Here is a 24,216-nt window from a genome sequence, read left to right as displayed (position 1 = left end):
TCTTGGAGGCAAGAGAAGAACTGTGATTAGCAGGCGAGCTGGATTTCTGAACTTAGCCCGTTACAGGCCAGCTGAATTGCTACAACTACATTCAGAGATAAACATGACCTAGGCAGCTGCAGGACTAAAGCAATTGTAGATAGGATCACTAAAAATGGTACAGAATCAGTTCAGTCTTCTCAATATATTTGTGGGCAGCAGAGGAGCCAGAAGATAGTGATGGGGAATTCGAGAGAAAGGGGCTGAGTGGCGGGGGGGGGGGTCACTGCTGTAGAAAAGATGGGAGGGAATGAAGTCCAAGGTATAAGCTGAAGGACGGGCTTTGGTGATGAGAAGGGCCACAGCTTCCTCTGAGGAAAGGAGGACAGGGTTTGGAGGGGAAGAGGCCAGAAGAAAAGGGAACTCACAGAGTGGCCTCTGTTTGAACAGTGAAGTGGGAGGCAGTGTCATCTCCCAGGCAGGACTGCTGATGGGACCACCGGGGTGGCCAAGGGTCAAGAGAAAACTGGAGCAGTTGTTCATGGGGTAGAGACACCCAGATCATGGGATACGGTCAGTCAGGCAGTCAGGAGCATTCAGATAGGAGTTGCTTCTCGAGGTTGCCTTGCTTCAGGGAGGTCGCAACTAGGCAGCATGAATTTGTGAAAGAAAGTTGCTCTTTTTACATTATTCATTTTTATTATTAAGACTTGTAGAAACATCTTGCGTTGGTTATCTTACAGGTACTACTGTCTAGCAGCTGTTGCTGCTCTGCTGAAATACATGGAATTTATTCAAAATTCAGTTTATGCACCAAAGTCATTGAAGGTTTGTTTCCAGGGCAGCGAGAAGACAGTCATGATAGATTCCTCATCAGCTCAAAACCTCGAATTGTTAGTTAATAGTCAGGATTGCAGGTAACATTGTTCCATTTTTAAAAGCCCACAATAGATGTTTTAAAAAAACATTGTATTTGCCTAAGAATATTACCAATTTAAAGTTCTTTGAACTCTTTGGGGAATGTCGTGTAAATAAATTTTTATCATCATTTAATACTCATTACACCTTCTAACACATAGCTAAGAGGCAGCTGGCCTTGCATTAGAAGGACCCGGTTGAAGTTCTGCCTTTGACCTACACTAGCTGTGTGTCTGTAGACAAGTTATTTAACCTTAGACTTCAGACGGCTGACGAGTTGCCAATCAGTGTCCATGGAGGGAGTCTGCACACCAGAAGCTCCCTACACAGATTAAATCACAGATCTGATAGTCTTTCCCTCCTCTCCTCCTTCCACTTTGCTCCTCTGAAAAAGGCATAGTTAAATTATGGGTTGTATACCAGAAGAACTAACTCAGTTTTGAGACCCATCTGTATGTGGATTAGTAGCCTGAAGTCATAAACGTCTTCCTCACCAAGGCAGGAAATTCGGGAAATTACCAGGGCTTATGCTAAGGAGGAACATAACTGGGAGCTATCACCCAGAAGCTACTGGAAGCAGACAGAGCGGCCAATGATCCCCCTTAAGCCCTAAATAATTTATTGGCAACCATTCAGGAGGCTCACTGTGGTCGCCGGAGGCTTGTAGTAGCCCAAAGCTGTTCTCAGAGGGTATTGCCTTGCTCCTCATTATCATCACCAACATTTATGTGGTGCTTGGAGGCTTAAACTGGCTGCATGTACATGATCTCATTTGAACCACACAAGTTACTATTCCTATCTTTCGAGGAAACTTGGGGTGATAGAGGGTGAGGGACTTGCTCTGTGTCCCGCAGCTGGTAAGTGTCTGAGGAGGATTTAGATTCAGAAGCAGCAGGCCCCGGGACGACCCTTGAGGAACCCAGTCGTGTTGTCAGTGGTCAGGGCAAAGTTCTGTGATGAACAAGGCAAATTTAGAGAGTTTGGGGCTCTGTTTGCACAAGATACTGGTGAGAGTATAAAATAGGTGAGTAAAGAATGAGCTGTCTCTGCAGGTTTGGGGGAAGGGGTAGAAATAAAAACAGAAGCTTGTGATTGGCACATGAGGAACAGGGGTATGAAATAATTAAGTAATAGATCAGTTTGGAAAAGTTTGGGGCTCAAATTTTCAGTTATAAATAATGAATAATAATACAGCTTTCCAGTGATGCAGAGGAATACATTGTCGATTATTACGTGGTTTCCCCAGAAGCCTAAATGAATTTTCCTGGACCTTTTTTTCCTTTGCTGTACTACTGATGTCTTCAAAGGAGCAGCCACACTCTCTTTGGTGTTCTCAATCACACGAGAACGCCTGGCGGGAGCCGAAGACTTCGCTCCAACATCCTCGAGCCCCTAACGGATGTTGACACGATCACCATGAGACTAGACTGTGTTGAGGAACTTCTCCAGGAGGAGGAACTCTTTTTTGGTCTTCAGTCAGGTAAAGGAATATCTCACTGTGGTTACATAAATGCAAGTTTTAAAACTGTCCTGGGCTTGTGAAATGTCCCTTTTCCCCTCACCCTACTTTTCTGCTTTTAAAGTAGATAAGGTAGTTTGGGGCTGCACTCTTTGATTTCTTTTTTTTTTTTTTTTAAATTTTAGTGAGGCAATTGGGGTTAAGTGACTTGCCCAAGGTGACACAGCTAGTATGTGTCAAGTGGTCTGAGGCCGGATTTGAACTCAGGTCCTCCTGACTTCAGAGCTGGTGCTCTATCCACTACGCAACCTAGCTGCCCCCACTCTTTGATTTCTGAAAGCATATCTCTCTTAATTATCACGTCTAACACTACACAGCGCTTTTCACCTACTATATTTAATGGCATCCTTATGCCTCAGACTGCTTCTTCTTTCCAGCCTTTGGATTCTCCTCCCTGAAGAGGGTCCGTCATCTGATTTCCTCACCGATGTTCCAGGGCTACTGAGGAAGAGAAAACAGAGAAAATCCTCAGCCCCAGTTAGTTCTGTCCCTCAGCTGGGCCCTCCCTGCCCAACAGACTTGTACATTTTGCCCTCAGGAGACGGCCACATCTACAGTAGCGTCCATCCAAAGCTTCCCTGTGCAGGGTCAGGGTGGACGACCTGACCAGCCGTTTGTGTCCATTCAAGTCCACAAGCGTTTGATTAGTGTTTCTACGTGCAGAGATACACGTTGGGGATACAAGGGCAGACTGGTTTACTGTTGATGTCTTAGTGGAAGCTTAAAATACTTCCTTGGTCTCCTTTATTTCTTATTCCAGTTATTTCAAGATTTCTGGACACAGAACAGCTGCTTTCGGTTCTTGTACAGATTCCAAAGCAAGACTCGGTATGGTAACGTATGTCCTTTGTTTAAAAAAAAGTTTCATTAATGCCTTAGAGTAGTAGTTGAAAAGAATCAATACAAAATGGTAATATTTCTGTGTATGTGCATAGTTATGTATATGTATACATATTTGAGAGTATTTATTTTTCAAAGTATACTTGAAGTCAGTTTTCCTTCCAAGAGTTCAGATTGGTTAAGGGCTAACGGTCACAGGCGGTCTCCCTGTGAAGTGCCCTGGGAGTCATTCTCAGCCTTGTGTTATTTAGCAACTTTTTCAGTAACCTGTAGAGACACAGATAGCACTCTCATCAGACTTGCACATGATGCAAAGGTGGGAGAGAGCTAGCACGTTGGAAGACAGAGTTAGAAGTCAGAAGAGTCTCGGGTTGAATCCTGTAAGACGAAGTTCAGTGAGGATAAATGGAAAGTCTCGTAACTGGGTATCAACAATAAGCTTCCCAAGCATAAGTTGGAGAGGCCTTGCTAGACAGCGTTGTTTTTTGTAAAAGATCTGGAGACTTTTGTGGATTGCAAGTCCAGTGTGAGTCAGCAGTGGGAGAGTCACCAAATAAGCCAGTGGAATGGCAGGCTTGGTTAGTGGGAGTGTCCTTCCAGGGAGGTGCCCTGCCTCATCACACCTCTGGAACACTGTGTTTATTTGTGGTCATCACCATTTAAGAAGGACCTTGACAAGGTGAAGAGTGCAGAGCTGGGCAGAAAGGGAGGTGAGAGGGCCTCGAGTCCATAGCGCATGAGGATTGTTGAAGAACTTGTGCATGCCTACCCTGGCAAAGACTCAGAGAGACAGGACAAGGGCCATCAGGTGCCAGAGGAGGCCTTGGCCTTGCTCTGTTTAACCCTAGAAGGCCGAGCCAGGAGTGGTGGGGAGAGGCAGCAAAGAGCCGGATTTGGGCTTGGTGTCACAAACCCCCAGCAGCTTCCTGACCATGAGAGCTCCCCAAATGGAGGATCGACCGAGCCTCCTCAGGCTGCTGGGGTCGGCCTCCTTCGAGGTCTTGAAGCATTGGGCGCTTGTCTGCTTGTCCCTGGAGTGTGGTCTGGTGGGGCTTCTTTTTGGAGAGGGCCTGGCCTAGGTGGAGCTGAGGATGCCTCTGATTCTCTCTGATTCTGAGAGATCTGGCATCTATCGAAGACCTTTAATGACCTGAGGAGCATCTATGGACATAGGGGAGAAAGGTACCAATAGAAATATTTTAATTAAAGAACTAGCAAATGTTTTAAAAAATATTTTTGAAGTTAGAGGTGTCTTCTATCTGTTAAAAGAAAAGGGAGATGATTTAGCACATCAGTATTTTCATATCTGGACGCCCAGAAGGCTGATTTGTGGTCTTATTACTCTGTCGATTATGGATTCTGCACCTCCCCATCTATACCATAAAATAGTACTAGATAATGAAACCTGTCACAGGACAGGCCGAGAAGCAGATTTTGCCCTTGTAGGTATATCACATGTTTTGTATTCATCCAGAAGGACACAAGGCAAGAATATGGAACACTGAAAAACTCAGAATCTTCAAGAAATGAGAGTCAGGCATTTTTCTGCTGTCTGCAAATCAAATTAACATAATCCTCATTAGTGCAAATTTCTCTGAAGAATCCATAGTTGAAGTTGGCCTTTTGATAAAGTTAGGCAAAGTTCAGTTAATAGAAAATTGAATCAGTTTTACACCTCTTATTTTTGTGCATTTCCACTTAGGATCTTTTAAATGATTGCAGTCATGATTTATGATTTTAATATTTTTTAACTCGTGGGCATACCATTATTTTAATACCGTTGTATTATATTACTTAAAAAAAACTTAGAGCAGTGATAACTCAAAGTATCTATAATTTCAAATGCTGTCATGACATTATTACTTTTTGAATTGGCATATCCATAACAGCAACAATTTTCTGACTTTACGCTGACGGGCCGTTCTTTTTGTACCAGATGCAAAAGCAGAGACGGTAGTGATTCCTAATTTTAACGGATGTCAGGGTGTGAATGCACTTCTCTTTTTGTATATGAGAAAAGGAAGCACAGAGTTTGGGAAAATTCCTCAGTTGTATTCTGTCAGCAGAAAGTCTTTGGGAAGTTTTCTTCTATTACCACAGAGACATGTCAGGAAAAGTATGGGGGGAGAAACCCCAGGCTATCATTTGTGTCTCTTCAGGAGCACTTGCCAGGCTGTATCTCCCCAGGATTTGTTTCCCATGCTGAGGACATTAGCCTAGAAGCAATGCTATTCCAAAAATTTTGGGGTCTTGGTTGGAGTCTGAGGACATATATTGATCAAGGTGCTGATCATGGTGGTTTGAGTTGCCTACTGTCCTCTCTCTCTCTCTCTCTCTCTTTCTTTCTCTCTGTCTCTCTCTCTTTCTCTCTCTCCCCCTTCCTCCATCCCTCCCTTTCCCCTGCTTCTCTCTTTCTCTCTCCTTCTGCTCCTCTTTCTCTGTTCTTCCCTCTTCCCTTCCTCCCTTCACTCTCCCTCTCTTTCTGCATCTCTTCCTCTCTCCCTCCTTCCCTTTCTCTGTCCCTCTCTCCCTCCCCCTTCCTCCCTTCTCTCTCTTCCTCTCTCTCTCCCTCTCCCCCTCCCTTTCTCCCTCCCCCTTCTCTTCCTGCCCCCTCTCTCTCCCTCTCTTTTTCTCTTTCTCTCTCCCTCCCCCTTCTCTTCCTCCCTTCCCCTCTCCTCCATCCCCATTTGTGTCTTGATGCATCCTCTAGGCTGGCTGGCTTACCAAGTAGCTGGTATAGGTTGGGGATGACTGGCCCCTTCTCCCCAGGAGTTTCTTCCCCAGTAATGGCTGTGAGGGCTGGGCAGGAAGCAGGACTAGTGTTCTGGTGGAGGGCTGCCACTCCCAGGGCTCTTGTGCTCATCTGCTTGTTGGTGGAAGATTTGTGCTTGTGGTGATGAGCGAGGTGGGCCCCATCCTCTCCTCAGTGGTGACTATGGGGGCTGGTTTGGAATTAGGTCTTTGGTGTTTTGTGGGATTTTCCTTGATTTTCCTAAGGTTCTTGCCTTCATCAAAACATAAGAAAAATCATTCTTAGTTCCTCCATTTTGTTTGATTCCCTTGATGACCTTGGGTGAGCCCACAGTTCTTAGGGGATCCTTATGTCACCATTCCTCCTATTAGAATGTGAACACCTTATCCTTATGAAGTCTTGTTGGATTGCTGGCTTGTAATTTCCTGGGAGGATGGCTGAGTTCATGATCTACTCTGGGCAGATCTATCCTGGAGGCTTGGGGTGCTGACTGTAGGCTGAGTCTTTCTGAGTCACTGTCCTGGGCTGAGGGTTCAGTCTGTGATAGGATTTGGGCATCCCTGTGCTGCCAACCTAGCTCTGAGTTCTAGGTTCTGAGTCTTGGCACACGGCTTCTCTGGGAGACCCCTCAATGTTGGCTTTGGAATGATCAACATTGGATGTCCTTATGCTGCTGGTCCAGCTCAGAGCTCTGGGAGGTGATTCTGTGCTCCTACCCCATCCCGGTGCATAGTTCTTACCTTGGTCACTGGCCTGTTGGTCGAATTTGTGATGTTGGGCTGAAAAGGTGGCCTGTTCCAGTCTTTCCTCAATTCCTGGATCTGGTGTTCTTAGGTGATGACTAGCTAGTTATGAGGTAGAGGGAAGGGGAGCTGCCCTCCATGGCTCCCTCCTCCTCTTCTAGCTTGGCTGTTCTGCCCATTGGAGGGTTTTGAAAAAACCTAATCAGACAGACCATCTTAGGAAATGCCTGATTTAAAGAATCTTCAATTTTAAGTCTGATTCCCAGAATAATCTACTATGTAATCCAAATGTAATTCTAGCTCCTGGTCATCTCTAGGCTATTTGAAAAGAAGATACTCCTATTTTCCCTGTTTCTAACCTTGGTCAAGGACTTAATTTATACTGAAAACTGTGCTAGGTAGTTATGGTAGTTGCAGTTTGAATAAAATAGTCTCAGCCTTCTAGCTTGATATATAAAGCAATTACACACTTACTGTGTTCTGAGCTCTATGCTTAATGCTCAGGGTGTAAGTACAAGGAAGCAAGATGTAGCAAGCCCTCAAAGAACTTACATCCTAATGGGGGAAAGGGACACATAAAGAGGGACTTACATGGTGCTATGGAGTAGAGTGAAGTGGGGAAGGAAATAAGTGTTTATATAGTGTCAGCTGTATGCCAGGCACTGTGCTAAGTGCTTTACAGATATCTCATTGGATATGGTAATGGGGGATGGGAGGAGAAAGAAGGACCCTGGCAAGATCAGGCAGAAGTTCTCAGAGTTTATAGTCTGGTAGATGGATAAGAAACCAACGTAGTTATGTCTTACACAATATTACATGATAAATTGCCTTAGAGAGTTAGATGACAGAGTACACCGGGATCCGAGTTAAAGCTTTTCTTAAACTTTTTTGGCCTCCTGAAATAAGGGGTTCATCCTTTCTTGTTCCTCATTTTCTATTCTGTTTTAGGCAAAATACTCTTAGGAGCCTAAGGATACCGAACTCCTTGAGGTTCTAAGGTACTCTAAAGGGTTGGGGTAACTTTCTCTAATGCTATTGGGTTCAAGCTTCCATTCTTGTATGTTTTCCCCAATGTTAACTGCTAGTTATTGCCACTCTCTTTTCATTTAGCTGACTAATACCAATTAGCTTTTAGAAAAGGATATTTACCATGAAGTGATGGCAGGAGCAGTAGACCCAGTTTTCTTGGTTGTGTGATTTTCTCTAACTTTATTCAGTAGCATGTTAGTTAAGAAGTGGAGGTGGGGGGTAGCGTATGGAACCAATATGGTGGAGAGAAGCCAGGAAGCTGCCTGGGCTCTCTCCAGTTTCCATCAGAAACAACATTAAATCAAACCCTAAACAGATTCTGGAGCCACAGAACTTACAAAAAAATAGAGTGAAACACTTAAGATAACTTAGAAAGACTTTAGGAAAGGTCTATCTCACTTGGGTAAAAGGGGAGTACAGCCCAGCACAGATGGTGTCCGGGCAAACTAGTGGGAGACTGTTAGTCACAGCACAGATCAGCAACCAAGGCCCCTTGGTTTTGGCATAGCGGGCCAGCTGTGAAGCCTCCAGCCCCAGCACAACAGGCAAACTTCTAGTGCCAGAACCCAGGGCACACCAGCAGGTACAACCAGGCTGGGTCACTCCAGTACAGTGGGCAAGCTACCAGCCCCAGAGGCCCTGGAGCAAAAAGCCAGTGACCAGGCCCCTGGCCCCCCAATGCAAGAAGCTTGGGACAGTGTCCCCTGTACTCGAGGAGCAGAGCTCAACTTTTAAAAATGAGCAAAAACCAAAAAAGAGCCATGGCCATAGAAAGCTGCTATGGAACAGGGAAGATCCAGATTCAAACTCAGAAGAGGACAACAATGTCAAAATGGCCTGCATGTGAAGCCTCAAAGGGGAATATGAATTGGTCTCAGCCCCAAAAAGTCTTTTTGGAAGAGCTCAAAAAGGATTTTAAGAATCAAGTAAGAGAAGTAGAAGAAAAATTGGAAAAAGAAATGAGAGGTATGCAAGAGAAGGATGAAAAAAGAATCAACAGCTTGGAAAAGGAAGCACAAAAATTGAAGAAAACAGCCCCTTAAAAAATAGAATTGGCCAAATGAAAAAAAAAATTCCCCTGAAGAAAACAACTCCTTTGAAAGTAGAATTGGCCAAATGGAAAAGGAGATACAAAAACTAACTGAAGAAAATAATTACTTAGAAATTAGAATTGGGCAAGTAGAAGCTAATCACTCTGTAAAACATCAGGAATCAGTCAAACACAACTCTGAAGGACTTAGGAAGAAAAATGCTGTCTATCCCCAGAGAAAGAACTGATGGTGTCTGAATGCATATTGAAGCATACTTTTTAAAAACATTTTTTTCTTGAAACTTTTTGTCTGTTTTCTTTCACAACATGACTATTATGGATGTGTTTTGCATGACTACCCATGTATAACCTATATCAAATTGCTTGCCATCTCAGTGGGGGAAAGGGGTGGAGAGAGAGTAAGGAAGAAAGTTTGGAACTCAAAAGTTTTAAAAACAAATGTTAAAATTTTTTTTACATATAACTGTGGAAAAATAAAATACTGAATAATTAAAAAAGAATCAGTCAAACAAAATCAAAAGAATGAAAAAAAAAAGAAAATGTAAAATACCTCATTGGAAAAACAACTTAGATCCAGGAGAAATAATTTAAGGATTACTGGACTACCTGAAAGCCATGATCAAAAAAAGAGCCTGGACAGCATCTTTCAAGAAATAATCAAGGAAAACTGCCCTGATATCTTAGAACCAGAGGGTAAAATAGTCATTGAAAGAATCCACTGATCACCTCCTGAAAGAGATCCCAAAATGAAAACTCCAAGGGATATTGCAGCCAAATTCCAGAACTATCAAATCATGAAGCAAATACTGGAAGCAGCCAGAAAGAAACAATTAAAACACCAAGGAGCCACAGTCAGGATTACACAGGACTTAGCGACTTCTATATTAAAGGATCAGAGGGCTTGGAATATGATATTCCAGAAGGCAAAAAACTTGGATTACAACCAAGAATCAACTACCCAGCGAAACTGAGCATAATCTTTTAGGGGAAAAGATGGATTTTCAATGAAGTGGAGGACTTTCAAACTTCCCTGATGAAAAAAACAGAGCTGAACAGAAATTTTGATTTTCAAATACAAGACTCAAGAGAAGCATAAAAAGGTAAACAGGAAAGAAAAAAAAAAACATGGTATTCCATAAGGTTAAACTGTTTACATCCCTACATGGAAAGATGACACTTTCTTAATATATTCTTAATTCTTAAGAACTGTATCTCTGTTAGGGAAGTTAGAAGGAGTATACTTAGATAAACGGTGTGACTATAAGTTGACTTTTATGTGAGGATAAAAAAAAATTTATTAGGGAATGAAAAAATAGATTTTTAGTGGGAGAAGAGGAAAGGGGGAGGCAGAATGGGGTAAATCATATCATATGAAGAGGCATGAAAGACCTATTACAGTAGAGGGAAAGAAGGGAGAGGTGAGCATTGTTTGAACCTTACTCTCATCAGATTTGGCTCAAACAGGGAATAACATAGACACTCAGTTGGGTAAAGAAAGCTGTCTTACCTTATGAGGAAGTAGGAGGGGAAGGGGAAAAGAAAAGAGGAGCAATGATAGAAAGGAGGGCAGATTGCAGGAGGCTGCGGTCAGAAGCACAACGCTGGTGAGAAGGGACAGAGTGAAAAGAGAGAGAAAGTATAAATGGGGAAAATAAGATGGAGGGAAATACACAGGTAGTAATCATAACTGTGAGTGTGAAGGGGATGAACTTCCTGCACAAAATGGAAGCAGATAGCGGAGTGTATTAAAAACCAGCATTATACAATGTATTGTTTAAAAGAAGCACATTGGAAGCAGAGACACACACGAATTAAGGTAAAAGGCTAGGGCAGGACAAATTATACTTTAGCTGAAGTAAAAAAAAAAAAAAGCAAGAGTAGCAATCCTGATCTTAGACAAAGCAAAAGCAAAAATAGATCTAATTAAAAAAGTTAAGGAAGGAAAACATCTTGCTAAAAGTTACCATAGACAGTGAAGTAATAGCAATACAAAATATATATGTACCAAGTGGTATAGTGTCCAGATTCTTAGAGAAGTCAAGTGAGTTACAGGAAGAAATAGACAGCAAAACTATATTAGTGGGAGACCTCAACCTCTCCCTCTGAGAACTAGATAAATCTAACCACAAAATGAACAAGAAAGAAGTTAAGGAGATGAATAGAATTTTAGAAAAGTCAGTTATGATAGACCTCTGGAGAAAACTGAATGGAGATAGAAAGGAATATAAATACCTTTATCTATGTGGTCCATAGTATGTACACAAAACTGACTATGTGTTAGGGCATAAAAACCTCAGAATCAAATGAAGAAAGGCAGAAATATTAAATGCGTCTTTTTCAGACCATGATGTGATAAAAATTACGTGTAATAAAAGGCCATGGAAAGATAGACTAAAAATTAATTGGAAACTAAATAGTCTAATCCTAAAGAATGAGTGGGTCAAACAACAAGTCATAGAAATAATCAGTAATTTCATCAAAGAGAATGACAATAATGAGACCACATACCAAAATTTATGGGAGGCAACCAAAGCAGTACCTAGGGGAAATTTTATATCCCTAAATGGTTACATGATTAAAATAAAGAGATCAATGAAATGGATATGCAATTAAAAAGCTAGAAAAATAACAAATTTAAAATATTCAATTAAACACCATGTTTGACATTCTGGAAATCAAAGGAGAGATTAATAAAATTAAAAGTAAGAAAACTACTGAACTAAGAGCTAGTTTTATGAAAAAAAGATCAGTGAAATAGATAAACCTTTGGTTGATTTGATCAAAAAAAAAAACCATATTACCAGTACCAAAAAGAAAAGGGTGAATTCACCACCAGTGAAGAAGAAATTAAAGTAGTTATTAGGAACTATTTTGCCCAAGTGTATAACAATAAATCTGACAATCTAAATGAAATGGATGAATATTTACAAAAATATAGATTGCCCAGCTTAACAGAAGAGGAAATAAAATAAATTACCCCATTTTAGAAAAAGAAATTGAACAAGTCATCAGTGAACTCCTTAAGAAAAAATCTACAGGGCCACATGGATTTACAATTGAATTCTACCAAACATTTAAAGAATGATTAATTCCAATACTGTACAAACTATTTGGAAAAATAGGTGAAGAAGGAGTCCTACCAAATTCTTTTTATAACACAAATATGGTGCTGGTATCTAAATCAGGAAAAGCCAAAACAGAGAAAGAAAATTATAGACCAATTTCCCTAATGAATATTGCTACAAAATTTTTAAATAAAATGTTAGCAAAGAGATTACAGCACATTATCATGAGGATAATACACTCTGACCAGGTGGGGTTTATACCAGGAGTGCAGGACTGGTTCAGTATTAAGAAAACTATTAGCATAATTGACCATACCAATAACGAAACCAACAGAAATCATATGTTTATCTCAATAGGTGCAGAAAAAGCTTTTGACAAAATACAGCACCCATTCCCATTAAAAATACTAGAGAGCATAGGAATAAATGGAGCTTTCCTTAAAATGATAAGTAGTACCTATCTAAAACCATCAGCAAGCATTATCTGTGATGAGGATAAGCTAGAAGCATTTCCAGTAAGATTAGGAATGAAACAAGGATGCACATTATCACCACTGATATTCAGTGTTGTACTGAAAATGTTAGTTTTAGCAGTAAGAGAAGAAAAAGCAATTAAAGGAATTAGATTAGGCAATGAAGAAACAAAACTGTCACTCTTTGCATGATGGTATACTTAGAGAGTCCTAGAGAATCAACTGAAAAAACTACTTGAAAGAATTATCTTTCTTTAGCAAAGTCAAAGGATAGGAAATAAACCCTCATAAATCATCACTATTTCCATATATTACCAATAAAGCCCAGAAACAAGAGATAGAAAGAGAAATTCCATTTAAAATAACTGTAGACAATACAAAATATTTGGGAGTCTACTTGCCAAGACAAACCTAGGAACTAAATAAATACAATTACAAAACACTTTTCATACAAACAAAGTCAGGTCTAAACAATTGAAAAAATATCAATTATTCCTGGGTAGACTGAGTTAATATAATAAAAATGACAATTAATTTACTTATTCAGTGCCATACCAATCAAACTATCAAAAATTATTTTATAGAGCTAGAAAAATAATAACAAATTTCATCTGGAAGAACAAAAGATCAAGAATATCAAGGGAATTAATGAAAAAAAAAATGCAAAGGAAAGTGGCCTAGCCATACTAGATCTGAAACTATATTATAAAGTGGCAGTCATCAGAACTACTTGGTACTAGCTAAGAAACAGAGTGGTGGATCAGTGGAATAGGTTATATACACAAGACACAGTAGTAACTATAGTAGTCACCATAGTAATCTACTGTTTGATCAACCCAAAGACTCCAGTTTCTGGCATAAGAACTCATAATTTGACAAAAAAAAAATGTTGGGAAAACTGGAAAATACTATGGCAAAGCTAGGTTTAGCCAGGGCTGGGGAACCTGTGGCCTCAAGGCCATATATCATCTTATAGGTCCTCAAGTGTGACCCTTTGACTGAATCCTTTAGGGGATTTGTTCTGTGAAGTTTGGATTCAGTCAAAGGGCTTCACTTGAGGACCTAGAGGACCACATGTAGCTCGAGGCCACAGGTTCCCCATCCCTGGATATTTAGACCATCATCTCACACCCTATACCAAAGTAAGGTCAAAATGAGTACATGATTTAGACATAAAAGGTAATACTATAAGCAAATTAGGAGAGCAAGAAATAGTGGAGAAGGAAGAATTTATGACCAAACAAAAGATAGAGAACATTATGAAACGCAAAATGGTTACTTTTGATTACATTAAATTAAAAAGTTTTCACAGAAGCAAAACCAATGTGACCAAGATTATAAGGAAAGCAGAAAGATTGGAAACAATTTTTATAACCAGTGTTTCTGATAAAGGCCTCATTTCTCAAATATAGAGTCAAATTTATAACTGAGTCAAATTTATATAAATTCAAGTCATTCCCCAGTTGATAAAATGGTCAAAGGACATTATGAACAGGTAGTTTTCAGATGAAGAAATTAAAGCTATCTATAGTGATATGAAAAAGTGCTCTAAATAACTATTGATTAGAGAAATGTAGATTAAAACGACACTGAGGTACCACATCACACCTGTCAAATGTCTAATACAATAAAAAATAAAAATGATGAATGTTGGAGGTGATGTGGGAAAACTGTGACAGTAACATACTATTTATTGGTGGAGTTGTGAACTGATCCAGCCATTCTGGAGAGCAATTTGGAACTATGCCCAAAGGGCTATAAAACTGTGCATATCCCTTGACCCAGCAATAGCACTTCTAGGTCTGTATCCCAAAGAGATCATACAAATGGGAAAAGGACCCAAAATATTTATAGCAGCTCTTTTTGTGGTGGCAAAGAATTGGAAATTGAGAGGATGCCCATCAGTTGGGGAATGGCTGAACAAGTTGTGGTATATGAATATGATGGAGTACTGTTGTACTGTAAGAAATGATGAGCAGGCAGACCAGAAAAATCTAGACAGACTTACGTGAACTGATGCTGAATGAAGTGAGGAGAACCAGGAGAACATCGTACACAGCAACATTGTGTGATGATCAGCTATGATTGACTTAGCTCTTCTCAGCAATAGAACGATCCAAGATAATTCCAAAAGACTCATGGTGGAAAATACTATCCACTTTCAGAGAAAGAACCGTGGAATGGTTCTGAATGCAGATCAAAGCATGCTATTTCACTTTTTTCATGGCTTTTCCCTTTTGTTCTGTTTCTTCTTTCACAACATGACTAATATGGAAATACGTTTAATATGATTGTACATGATCACCTATATCAGATTGCCCACCATCTTGGGAAGAGGGCATGGGAGAGAAGGAGAGAGAAAAATTTGGAGCTCAAAATTTTATAAAAAATGAATGTTGAAAACTGTCTTTACGTGTAATTGGAAAAAAATAAAATACTATTAAAAAAAGAAAGAAGTGGGGTGGCAGATGAGGTAAGCAATCAGGGTTGGTTTTTGCCAAGACGAGCACCGAGAGGACAGTGGGATGTGGGATTTGAAGATGAAGGACAGTGCGGAATGGCACAAGTTAACTGTAGTGTTGTGACTGAGAAAGGAAAAGAGTGAGCTTGAAGTAATGGGTGAGGGTCTTAGAAAGGACAGAAGGGTCAGGGAGAAGGAGGATGAGGAGGACAAGACCACAGGGAGAGAGGGAATCAGAACCTTGGATTGTTGAAGCAGAGTCTCTGCAGCACGTGTGGGTGGTGGGGAGAGGAAGGGGGTAACATGCCCTGTACATGGCAACACAGGTCCTGGGAGCTGAGGAGGCCAAGGAATTGGGAGGTTACATTGTCTTTCTCCACAAACCCTAACCTCTTACCAACTTTGATTATTTTGGAGTGTACCACCATCCTCCCAGTTTCTTAGCAGCCCACCTCACATCCTGCTTGACTCCTCACTTGTACTCACAACACATCCATTCTGTTGCCAAGTGATGTTGTTTTGACCTTCATGGTGTCTCTTGAATATACACTCTCCTATCCTCTGACACTGCCTGGACCCTGGTGCAGACCCTCATCACTTCACAGTTGGACTAATGCAGTCACTGCTGGGGCTCTGCCTGCCACAGGTCTCTCCCCATTTCAGTCCATCTACCATTCAGCCACCAAAGTGATTTTCTGCCTTCTCACTCACTTAACTCCAGGGCCTTCTTATTGTCTCCAGGTTCTAATATCAGTGCTTGGTTTTGCATTTGAAGTGCTGTCTGCTAGGCACTGTGCTAAGTGCTGAGGATAAAAAGAAAGGCAGACAAAACAAAACAAGACAAAGCAGTCCTTATTCTCCAGAAGCCCATCATTTAATGGGAGAGACAACATGCGAATGATTACATGCAAATGAGACATGTACAAGATGAACTGGAGATATTCTGAGAAGGAAGGCTTATCGTTAAGGGAGATGGGCAAAGGCTTCCTGTAGAGAGTGGTCAGGGAGGCCAGGAGACAGAGGTGAGGAGGCATGGCAGACGCTAGTAAAAAGGTACAGAGGAGATGAAGGTCTTCTGTAAGGGACAGCCAGGAGGCCAGGGCACTAGATTGCGGAGAAGGTGGAGGGGAAAAAGGCATAAGAAGACTGGAAAGGCTGAGAGGGCCAGATTGTGAAGAACTCTGAATGCCAGACAGAAGACTTTGTATTTGGTCCTGGAGGCCACAGGGTGCTGCTGGAGCTTATTTAATATGGGGATGACATGGGCAGAGCTGTGCTTTGGGGAAGTCAGCTTGACAGCTGAGCAGAGGAGGGGTTGAATGGGGTCGGTTTACTGGCGTGTGGCCAGCGCACATGCGCTAGCGTCTTGGAGCCAGGGGAGAGTTGGGTTGCAGGTAGACGCCAAAGGTGGAAAGCAGCCCTGAAAAGGGCTTGGCAGACCCTCACACTAGAGGTGCCAGTGCTTCTGAACACACCATACAACCTTAAGGCCTGTAGCAGGGTGGCGAGGAGGAGTGTATGAGAGAGATGTTATAAAGGTAGAATCAACAAGGCGTGGCAACAGGTTGGATAAGGAGGTGAGAATGAGAGGCCATTCGCTTTGGTGGTTAAGAGGTCATTAGCTTCAGAGGGATCAGTTTCAGTGTAATGATGAGGCTGGAAGCCAGACCACAGAGAGTTAAGAAGAGGGTAAGAGGAAAGAAAGGGGTAGCACCAATTGTAGACAGCCTTCCGAGGGGGGTTAGCCTTGAAAGGGAGGCGAGATATGGGATGGTCCTGAGGGTGGGTGTATCAACTGAGGCTTTTCTGAGGATGAGGGAGATATGGGCCTGTAGACAGTAGGGACGCAGTCAGTAGACAAGGAGAGATGGAAGATTAGTGAGAGTGGACAAATGACAGAGGGGATGCCTTTTAGATACTGCAGTCTACGCTGAATGAAGACTGCAGAGCAACTCGAGGGAGTAGAGGGATGTGTGATGGATCTAAGCAGACTGAAGCATATTAGTGGCAATGAACTCTGAGTCAAAAGTGCTGCAAGAGATCACATCCAAGACATGTTTTACTGGAACAGAAGTGGTATGATTGCCTAGCAAGAGCATGGGGTAGCAGAGATAGCCTTGGTGCTGCTCCAGCGCCCTCTTAGGTCAGGAGCTTGTTGGATGAAACCTCAGGGAAAATTTGGGGAGGATCCGTAGAGGAGTCAGAAGAGTGAGAAAGGATGAATAGACAGATACCTTTCTGTACCTCCCTGGAGGTGGAAATAGAGTCGTAAACGCGTTTCCTTGTGTGCGGTGTGCATGGGGGTGCTGAGAAGAGAGAGCGAGCTGGGCAGCATCGGGAAACATTTCACTAGCTTTGGGTCATGGTCGAGTTAACCTCTCAGAAGCTCCCCTTTTCATGCCTATCTACTTAGAAGATGGCCATAAAGATAATGCTTTAGAAACATTAAAGTGCCATGTATAAATGTGGGCGTAACAAGTCCTTATCGAATGTAGAAGCTTAGACCCTGTCTAGAATTTTATACACCCTTCATGTCCTTTAGTAATCCTTTTGTGCATTCTCAATTGCTGTTCTCCCAGCCATCTGAAGACAAACTAGGAAGATTCTTCTCTCATAAACTGTAAGCATCCATCTCTTAATAATCACGTTGCCTGCTAAATGACATAAAGCTTTTTATGTCTTACGTCTGCAGGTTGAATTGCATGATCAGGCAAAATTTCAGGATGACCTAAATGGTCTCTGCGAGTTCCTAGTGTGGAACTAGTCAGCTGAACTAAATTCTTACTTCTTTTGTTTTAGAATGAGCCATTTCCAAAGTGTATCTTTCAGTCATAACCAATTTTCTGGACTACAGCTTTAGTCTTTTATTATACAACCAAATGCCAAATAGGAGATATTGTTTGTATTGTCTTTGTTGAGTTTGAAAAAAGGTTCTGAGCATGATCAACTTACTGATTAGGCTAGCATAAATTGGGTTAAGGGCCTCTGTGGATGATCAAAGACGAGGTGCGGCTTACTAGCCTTCATATAATTTTGGGACGTACAAGAGAATAAAGAACAGAGTTGGGCAGGTGGAGGAGGCAGTGTGATTGGTTACACGGCAGACAGCACCATGGCGGGGTACAACATGATTGGGTACATTAAGGATAGCAGGCTAGCACCCGACATGAGATAGTAACCTCCTTCTCTGACAATGAAGGAATGTAAATTGTTTAATGGGACACCTCTGCCTCTTGTAATCTTTGCTAGGGGATCAAAACTGCTGGATTTGCTGTCTCCTTGGAAGACATACATAACTCCCATAATAGCACAAGGAGAGGCAAGGACAGAGGATATAACTAAGTTAACTTGTGGGGCTTAACAGTAATAAACAGATATCCTGCTAATATCCTAGGGGCTACCAGTATGAGAAATAGCAAGTTTTAATTATAACTTAGAAATAATATTTTGCTTCTTCCCAATTACATGTAAAAACAGTTTTTAGCATTTGTTTTTTTTTTAAAATTTTGAATTCCAGATTCTTTCCCTCTGCTCCCCCATCCCTGATATACCATGCCATTTGATATAGGTCATGTAAAACATATTTCCATATTAGTCAGGATGTGAAAGAAAACACAGGCTAAAGAAAGCATGGAAAAAATAAAGAATGTGAAAAATGAGGCAAACAGGGTAAAGTGGTTCACCCAGGGTCACACAACTAGTAAGTGTCTGACACAGGAATTGAACTCATGAAGATGAGTCTTCCTGATTTGAAACTCAGTACTCTATCCACTGCCCCTCCCCCCCCCAGCTGTCCTTACTAATTTAGGAGCAGTGAAAACTTCCAGGCCTCCAGACTGAGCTGTGAAAGCAGCAGAAGACTGTAACAGGTTAGAAGCTCAGGCCACACACTCCATGCTCTTCACTCTTAGCTGTCCAGAGTAAAGCCCTGATATAAAGTCCAAAGTCAAGAGGTGGGTGGAGAAAGTAGCAAACAAAAGAAACTGGCAGTACAATGACAGGGAAGCTTAAGACACAAACAGAAGAAAAAAATAACTTGAAAACACCCACAAGCAAAACCTTAAAAAAAAATGCAGACTGGACATAAGCCCAACAAGAATACCTAGAACAGTTAAAGAAGCAATGAAATTATTTAAAAAAAAACAAATGAGAACCATGGAAAAAAATTATGAAAAGTGAATTAACAGCATGGTAAAAGAGATAAAAACCTTACTGAAGAAACTATTGATGTGGAAAATATGTTGAGGAGAAAGAATTTAAGATCATTAGACTACCTGAAAACCATATACAAACAAACAAAAAAAGATTCTGAACACGATATTTCAAGAAATCTTAAAAATAAACTGCCCAAGTCTCTTAGGATCAGAGGGCAAAGTAGAAAAAGAAAGAGTACACTGCTCTGCTCTTGAAAGGAACCCCAAAATGAAAATTTCCAGGAATACTATAGCCAAAATGTAGAGCTCCCAGGTCAAGGAAAAAATATTGCAAGCAAAAGGAAATAAATGAAGTACTGTATAGCCACAGTCAGGATCATACATCTGTGACCTACTGCAATAAGGAAATGGAAAGCTTGGAATATGATATTCCAGAAGGCAAAGACTAGAATTATAACCATCTAGGTGTATAACCAAGAATAACCAACCTAGCAAAACTGAGGGTAGTCCTACAAGAGAAAAATGGACATGTAATGAAATAAAAAACTTCCAAGCATTACTGATGAAAAGACCAGGAGTGAGAAGAAAATATGAACCCAGGATTCAAGAGAAGCGTACAAAAAGAAACATAAGCGAGCAATCCTAAGGAAGTAAATAAAGTTAAACTGTTCACATGCTGACATGGAGGGGAGTGTTGCTTGTAATCCCTCAGATTTTTATCATCATGAGGAGTGTTGGAGATGGTCTAATGAGAGGGCCGGGGCATGATGCTGTTCTTTTTACATAATCTCAAAAGAAGAATGACTGGGAAGGTGAGGAAGAGGAAGATAAAATTTTCTCCTGTAAATGGAGTTATGTGTGGAAGAGTTTATGCAACAAAGCGAACAGTTACGGTGGAGCGAGTCACATTGAAACTCCCTTTCATCTGGGCTGGTTAGAAGAGGGAAGCGTATACGTGCATTCAGTCGGGTACAGAAATCCATCCAGTCCAATAGGGAGTCAGAAAGAAAAGAAGCAAGAATAAAAGAAAGCGCAAGTTAATGGACTCGGTAGTCAGCAGCAAAAGAGACTTACAGTGAGAATAGGGAAAGAGGAGGAGGAAAATTACGAGCGGATAGGATGGAGGGAAAAACAGTTAGTGGTTGTAATTGTGAATGTGAACAGGGTGAGCTCACTCACAAAATGGAAGAGGACAGCAGAGTGGAAAGGGATAGCCTGTAACAACCAGAAACCCTATCTGGGAGTTGTTTACAAGAAACACACTTGAAATAGAAAGGTACACAGAGTTGAAATAAAGGCTGGAGCAGAATCTGTTATTCTTCTGCTGGAGTAAAAAAAAAGGCAAGGATGGCAATGATAATTTTAGAAAAGCAAAAGCAAAACAGACCTAATTAAAAGAGATAAATAAGGAATCTGCATTTTGCTAAAATTACCGTAGGCAATGAGTTAATATCAATACGGTACACATTTGCACAAAATAGCATGGTATTTAAGTTCTTAAAGAAAAGTTCATAAAGGAAATACAGTAGCATTTCAAAGTGGGGTCCTCATGTTGCCCCTCTTAGACCTAGATAGATCTAACTCTAAAATAAAAAAAGAAAGGAGTTAATGAAATGAATAGAATTTTTAGAAATGTTAGATATGATGGACCTCTGGAGAATATTGGATGGGAATAAAAAGGGATATACTGTGCCTATGCTCAGTTGTACATGGTACCTTCCCGAAAGTTGACCATGCCTTCCGGCATAAAAGCCTCACAAAGAAAAGCATTGAAGCAGAAATGTTAAATGTTTCTTTTACCAACCATAAGGCAATAAAAATTAAATTTAATAAACAGTCTTTCAAGCATAGATCAAAAATTAATTACAAACTAACAGTCTTTTCTGGAGAGAATGTCAAGGTCAATAAGATTCCATTCCTCTAGTAGTAGTAGGACATGCATCTCACATTTATGATACCAGCAACTAAGTTAAGTTTTATTGGTGGTTAAAAAAACCCAGATTTTTATAACCCTCCTCACTTTCTTCCACTTAGCTGCTCTACCAATTGCATAAGGAAGAGAGAGCTCCATAGGACTGAGGACTATTTTGTGTTCTTAATTCCATGGGTTGCCGTGGGTGATGACCTCACCAAGTGGCCAGCCTCCTAATCAGAAGCCTCTTTGTAAATAGCTCAGCTTGTCCTCAGAAAATAGCCTCAGACTGTTGTCAAGACAGTGGTCAAAGTAATTCCAGAATTGTACAACCTGACAGAACTTGGTATAGACTTTTAGCTCCTAAGGTCACCTTCATGTAGTGTGACATTGGAATAGGACTTTGTGGAGGAATTTTCTTAAAAGTCTCAGAATTTAAGAGTTAGAAATGATATCAGTAGTCTAGTTCAGACCACACCCAGAAAGGAGTCCCCATTATAAAATACCCTATAAGTACATGTAGCCTCTGTTTGAACACCTCCAATCAAAGGGAAGTCATCATCTTTTAAGGCAAACCATTCTGTATTTGTACAGCTCTTGTTGTCAGAAATCTTTTTGTTTTGTTTTGTTTTGTTTTGTTTTGTTTTCTGGTGTCTAGCTTAAATTGACCTTTCTGCAAATCCCACTCATTGTTCCTTATCCAACTCCCTGGAGTGATACAGAAGAAATTTAATCCCTCTTGCACAGGATAAGCCTTGAACACAGATGTTAAGTCCTGTAAGCCTTCTGCAGGCTAAATATATGCAGCTTTTACTGGTCCTTGTATGACAGGTCCATTTTTTTCCTCTGTAGGATTATGCTCAGCTAGCAAGTTGGGTTATTAATAGGGAAAGGCCCTTTCACTTTGCCTTCTAGTTTATCTTATTCCACTACTACAGTTCATTTATCCTTGTTGAGTAGTCTTATATGATTCTGAGTAGAATTCCTGAATAACATGATGTTTCTCTTTCTGGATGCTTAGAATATTTCCTCTTTGACATGGTACCTCTGGATCATGTTTCTCAGTGAATTAAACCTGGGATTCCTCCTAGATGTAATCTGTGACTTCTGTTTTTTGTATTCCTCAGAAATTTTCTGTATGATTTCTTGAAACGTTGTATTCAGGTTTTTTATTTCATCATATTTTTCTGTACTGTCCAGTTTTTTAGATGATTTCTTTGAGTCATTTTCTAAGTCAGTTATTTTTATTTATAGAAGTTTTATGTCTTTCCAGTATTTGAATCTTTTGATTGCTCTATTTCTTGTATCATTTAATTTTTGAATTCTGTCTACCTTTTTTTTTAAAGAACATCTGCTGTTTGGCTAAGTTTTTTTTGCTTTTGTTCTAAGCCATATATTCATTAATTTTTTTATTTATAGTTATAATTGCATTCATCTAAGCTCTTCATTTCTTTTATTAGGACCTCCCATCAACTGCCATGGTTCATGTGGTTGTTCCATTCTTTTCTCTTTAGTTCTTGTTGTTAATATGGAATTGTCATATTCTTTTGAAGTTTTGTCCTTGAATTCTCTTGCCCTATGGTTTTTCCTCGTTATATGAAGATATTTTTCTTTTCCTTTTCACTTATTCTTTCTTTTTGTGATTTTCTTTTATGTAAGAGCTTTCTTGGGATGATATTTTCCCTTCTTTGAGTGTTCATTGCTGTTTCGGTTTATACATTTAATAGGTGATGCAGTGAGACAGTGAGAGGCCTGGGGTCAAAAAGACCTGAGTTCATATATGACCTGAGACACTTACTAGCTGCATCACCCTAGGCAAATCAGTTCTCCTCTATGTGCCTCAGTTTCCTCATCTGTAAAATGGGGATAATAATAGTACCTACTGCCTAGGGTTGCTGTGAGGTTAAAATGAGAAAGGCTCTTAGCACAGTGCCTGACACATAGTAGGAGCTATATAAATGCGCACTGTTATTATTATTTCTAGTTGCTTTGATGCATTAAGGGGAAGGAGCATCACTCATTAATAACTCACTCAGCCATCTTGCTGGAAGTTTTGTTATAAATAATTTAGATTTTAGTACATCACTGTGAAAAAGGTCTCCCCCACATTCTCTCACCAGTAACTTCAGTTCTTGCACAGGTGCGCTTTGCTTGACCTCAAACTCCCTAAGTGTTTATTTAAAAAGGGGGTTCTCTGAATCCCATACAGATGTGTCATAATAACTAATAAAGCAGGAAAAATATCAGTCAGGGTACTAGGGGTTTGTTGTAAGAACTGTCTCCCCAATTTAGAGTAGTTGATTTAGAACCAGAAAGGACCTTAAGGGTCACATGCCTTCTCTGAGAGAGTGAAGGTACTTGTCCAAGGTCATAGAAGGATGAAATGGCAGAGCAGGGGTGGGGACACAGAACTTCTAGCCGTGAATGTCGCGTGATTTCCAGGTGTGTGGATGCCCTCCTTCTGCTTGGGGTCATCCTTACACTTCAGCTTACTGTGAACATCTTAATGCCCAGAAATGTAACTGACATTGCTTGAGTTTTCTTGGTGGGATTTTGGACTTGAGGGGATCAAATTTGGAAATTGGAATCTAATTGAGAGTTCACCTGGATTTAATTTTCTTAGCATTAGATTTTCATGATACCGTTTTCTAGTAGCTTCTCACAATACTGCTCTGGGGACCTTCTCTAGAGTGACTCTCAGTGGTTTTTGAAAAATTTGTAATATTTATAATATTTTGTGAATATGATATCATAACATTTATAATATTGATGAGCAAAAATATGTCCTTGTTAAATACTGTTGAACTAACTGTATTTGTGTTTTTCCCCACTAGGTTAAAGCAGCTGAATCAAAGATAACAAATTTAATTTACCTCAAGCATACTCTAGAACTTGTGGATCCTTTAAAGGTAATTTTAAAAATCATAAATACATTTCATAGTACAGTTCTCTGAGGTGATTCACCACATTTCATGGATCTAAGACATTTAAGTAGGGCTGGATAACTAAATAGTGTGGCAATTGCCTTCTATATTGGCCTGAAATCCAGGCTAGCAGGGAAGGGTAGGGATGAGTCTGAGCATTTAATTTTCTCTTCCCTTCCAGAAAACAAGTAGACAAGGACTGGCAGAAAGGAAGTGGAAAGAAAAAATACCAGAGCTCCCACGTTTAGTTCCTTCCTTCCTTCCTTCCTTCAGTCGGCATGTCCTAAGCCACTTCAGTGTATAACACAGCACCATGCTAGATTTTGAAGGGTGTGCCAACACAGAGTTCAGTGCCCAGCTCTCAAGGACCTCCTGGCATCAGAGGGAAGTTCAAAT

At 40.6% G+C, this 24,216-nt stretch overlaps 1 protein-coding gene across 1 annotated transcript in view; it reads left to right on the top strand.

The window, feature by feature from the left end:
• Positions 1–24,216, top strand: part of MSH4 (mutS homolog 4) — a 90,634-nt gene that overhangs the window by 18,012 nt on the left and 48,406 nt on the right. The window contains exons 6-9 of the mRNA XM_027874059.1: positions 723–896; positions 2,205–2,377; positions 3,177–3,244; positions 23,731–23,805. Of these exons, the coding sequence (XP_027729860.1) occupies positions 723–896; positions 2,205–2,377; positions 3,177–3,244; positions 23,731–23,805 (490 nt within the window). The remainder of the gene's footprint in view (positions 1–722; positions 897–2,204; positions 2,378–3,176; positions 3,245–23,730; positions 23,806–24,216) is intronic.

The sequence above is a fragment of the Vombatus ursinus genome, unplaced genomic scaffold (assembly GCF_900497805.2).
Source record: "Vombatus ursinus unplaced genomic scaffold, bare-nosed wombat genome assembly UNPS02014804.1, whole genome shotgun sequence".
NCBI classification, from domain to species: Eukaryota; Metazoa; Chordata; class Mammalia; order Diprotodontia; family Vombatidae; genus Vombatus; species Vombatus ursinus.
The sequence above is the reverse complement of the archived record's forward strand: the minus strand, read 5'-3'. Positions and strand labels throughout refer to the sequence as shown.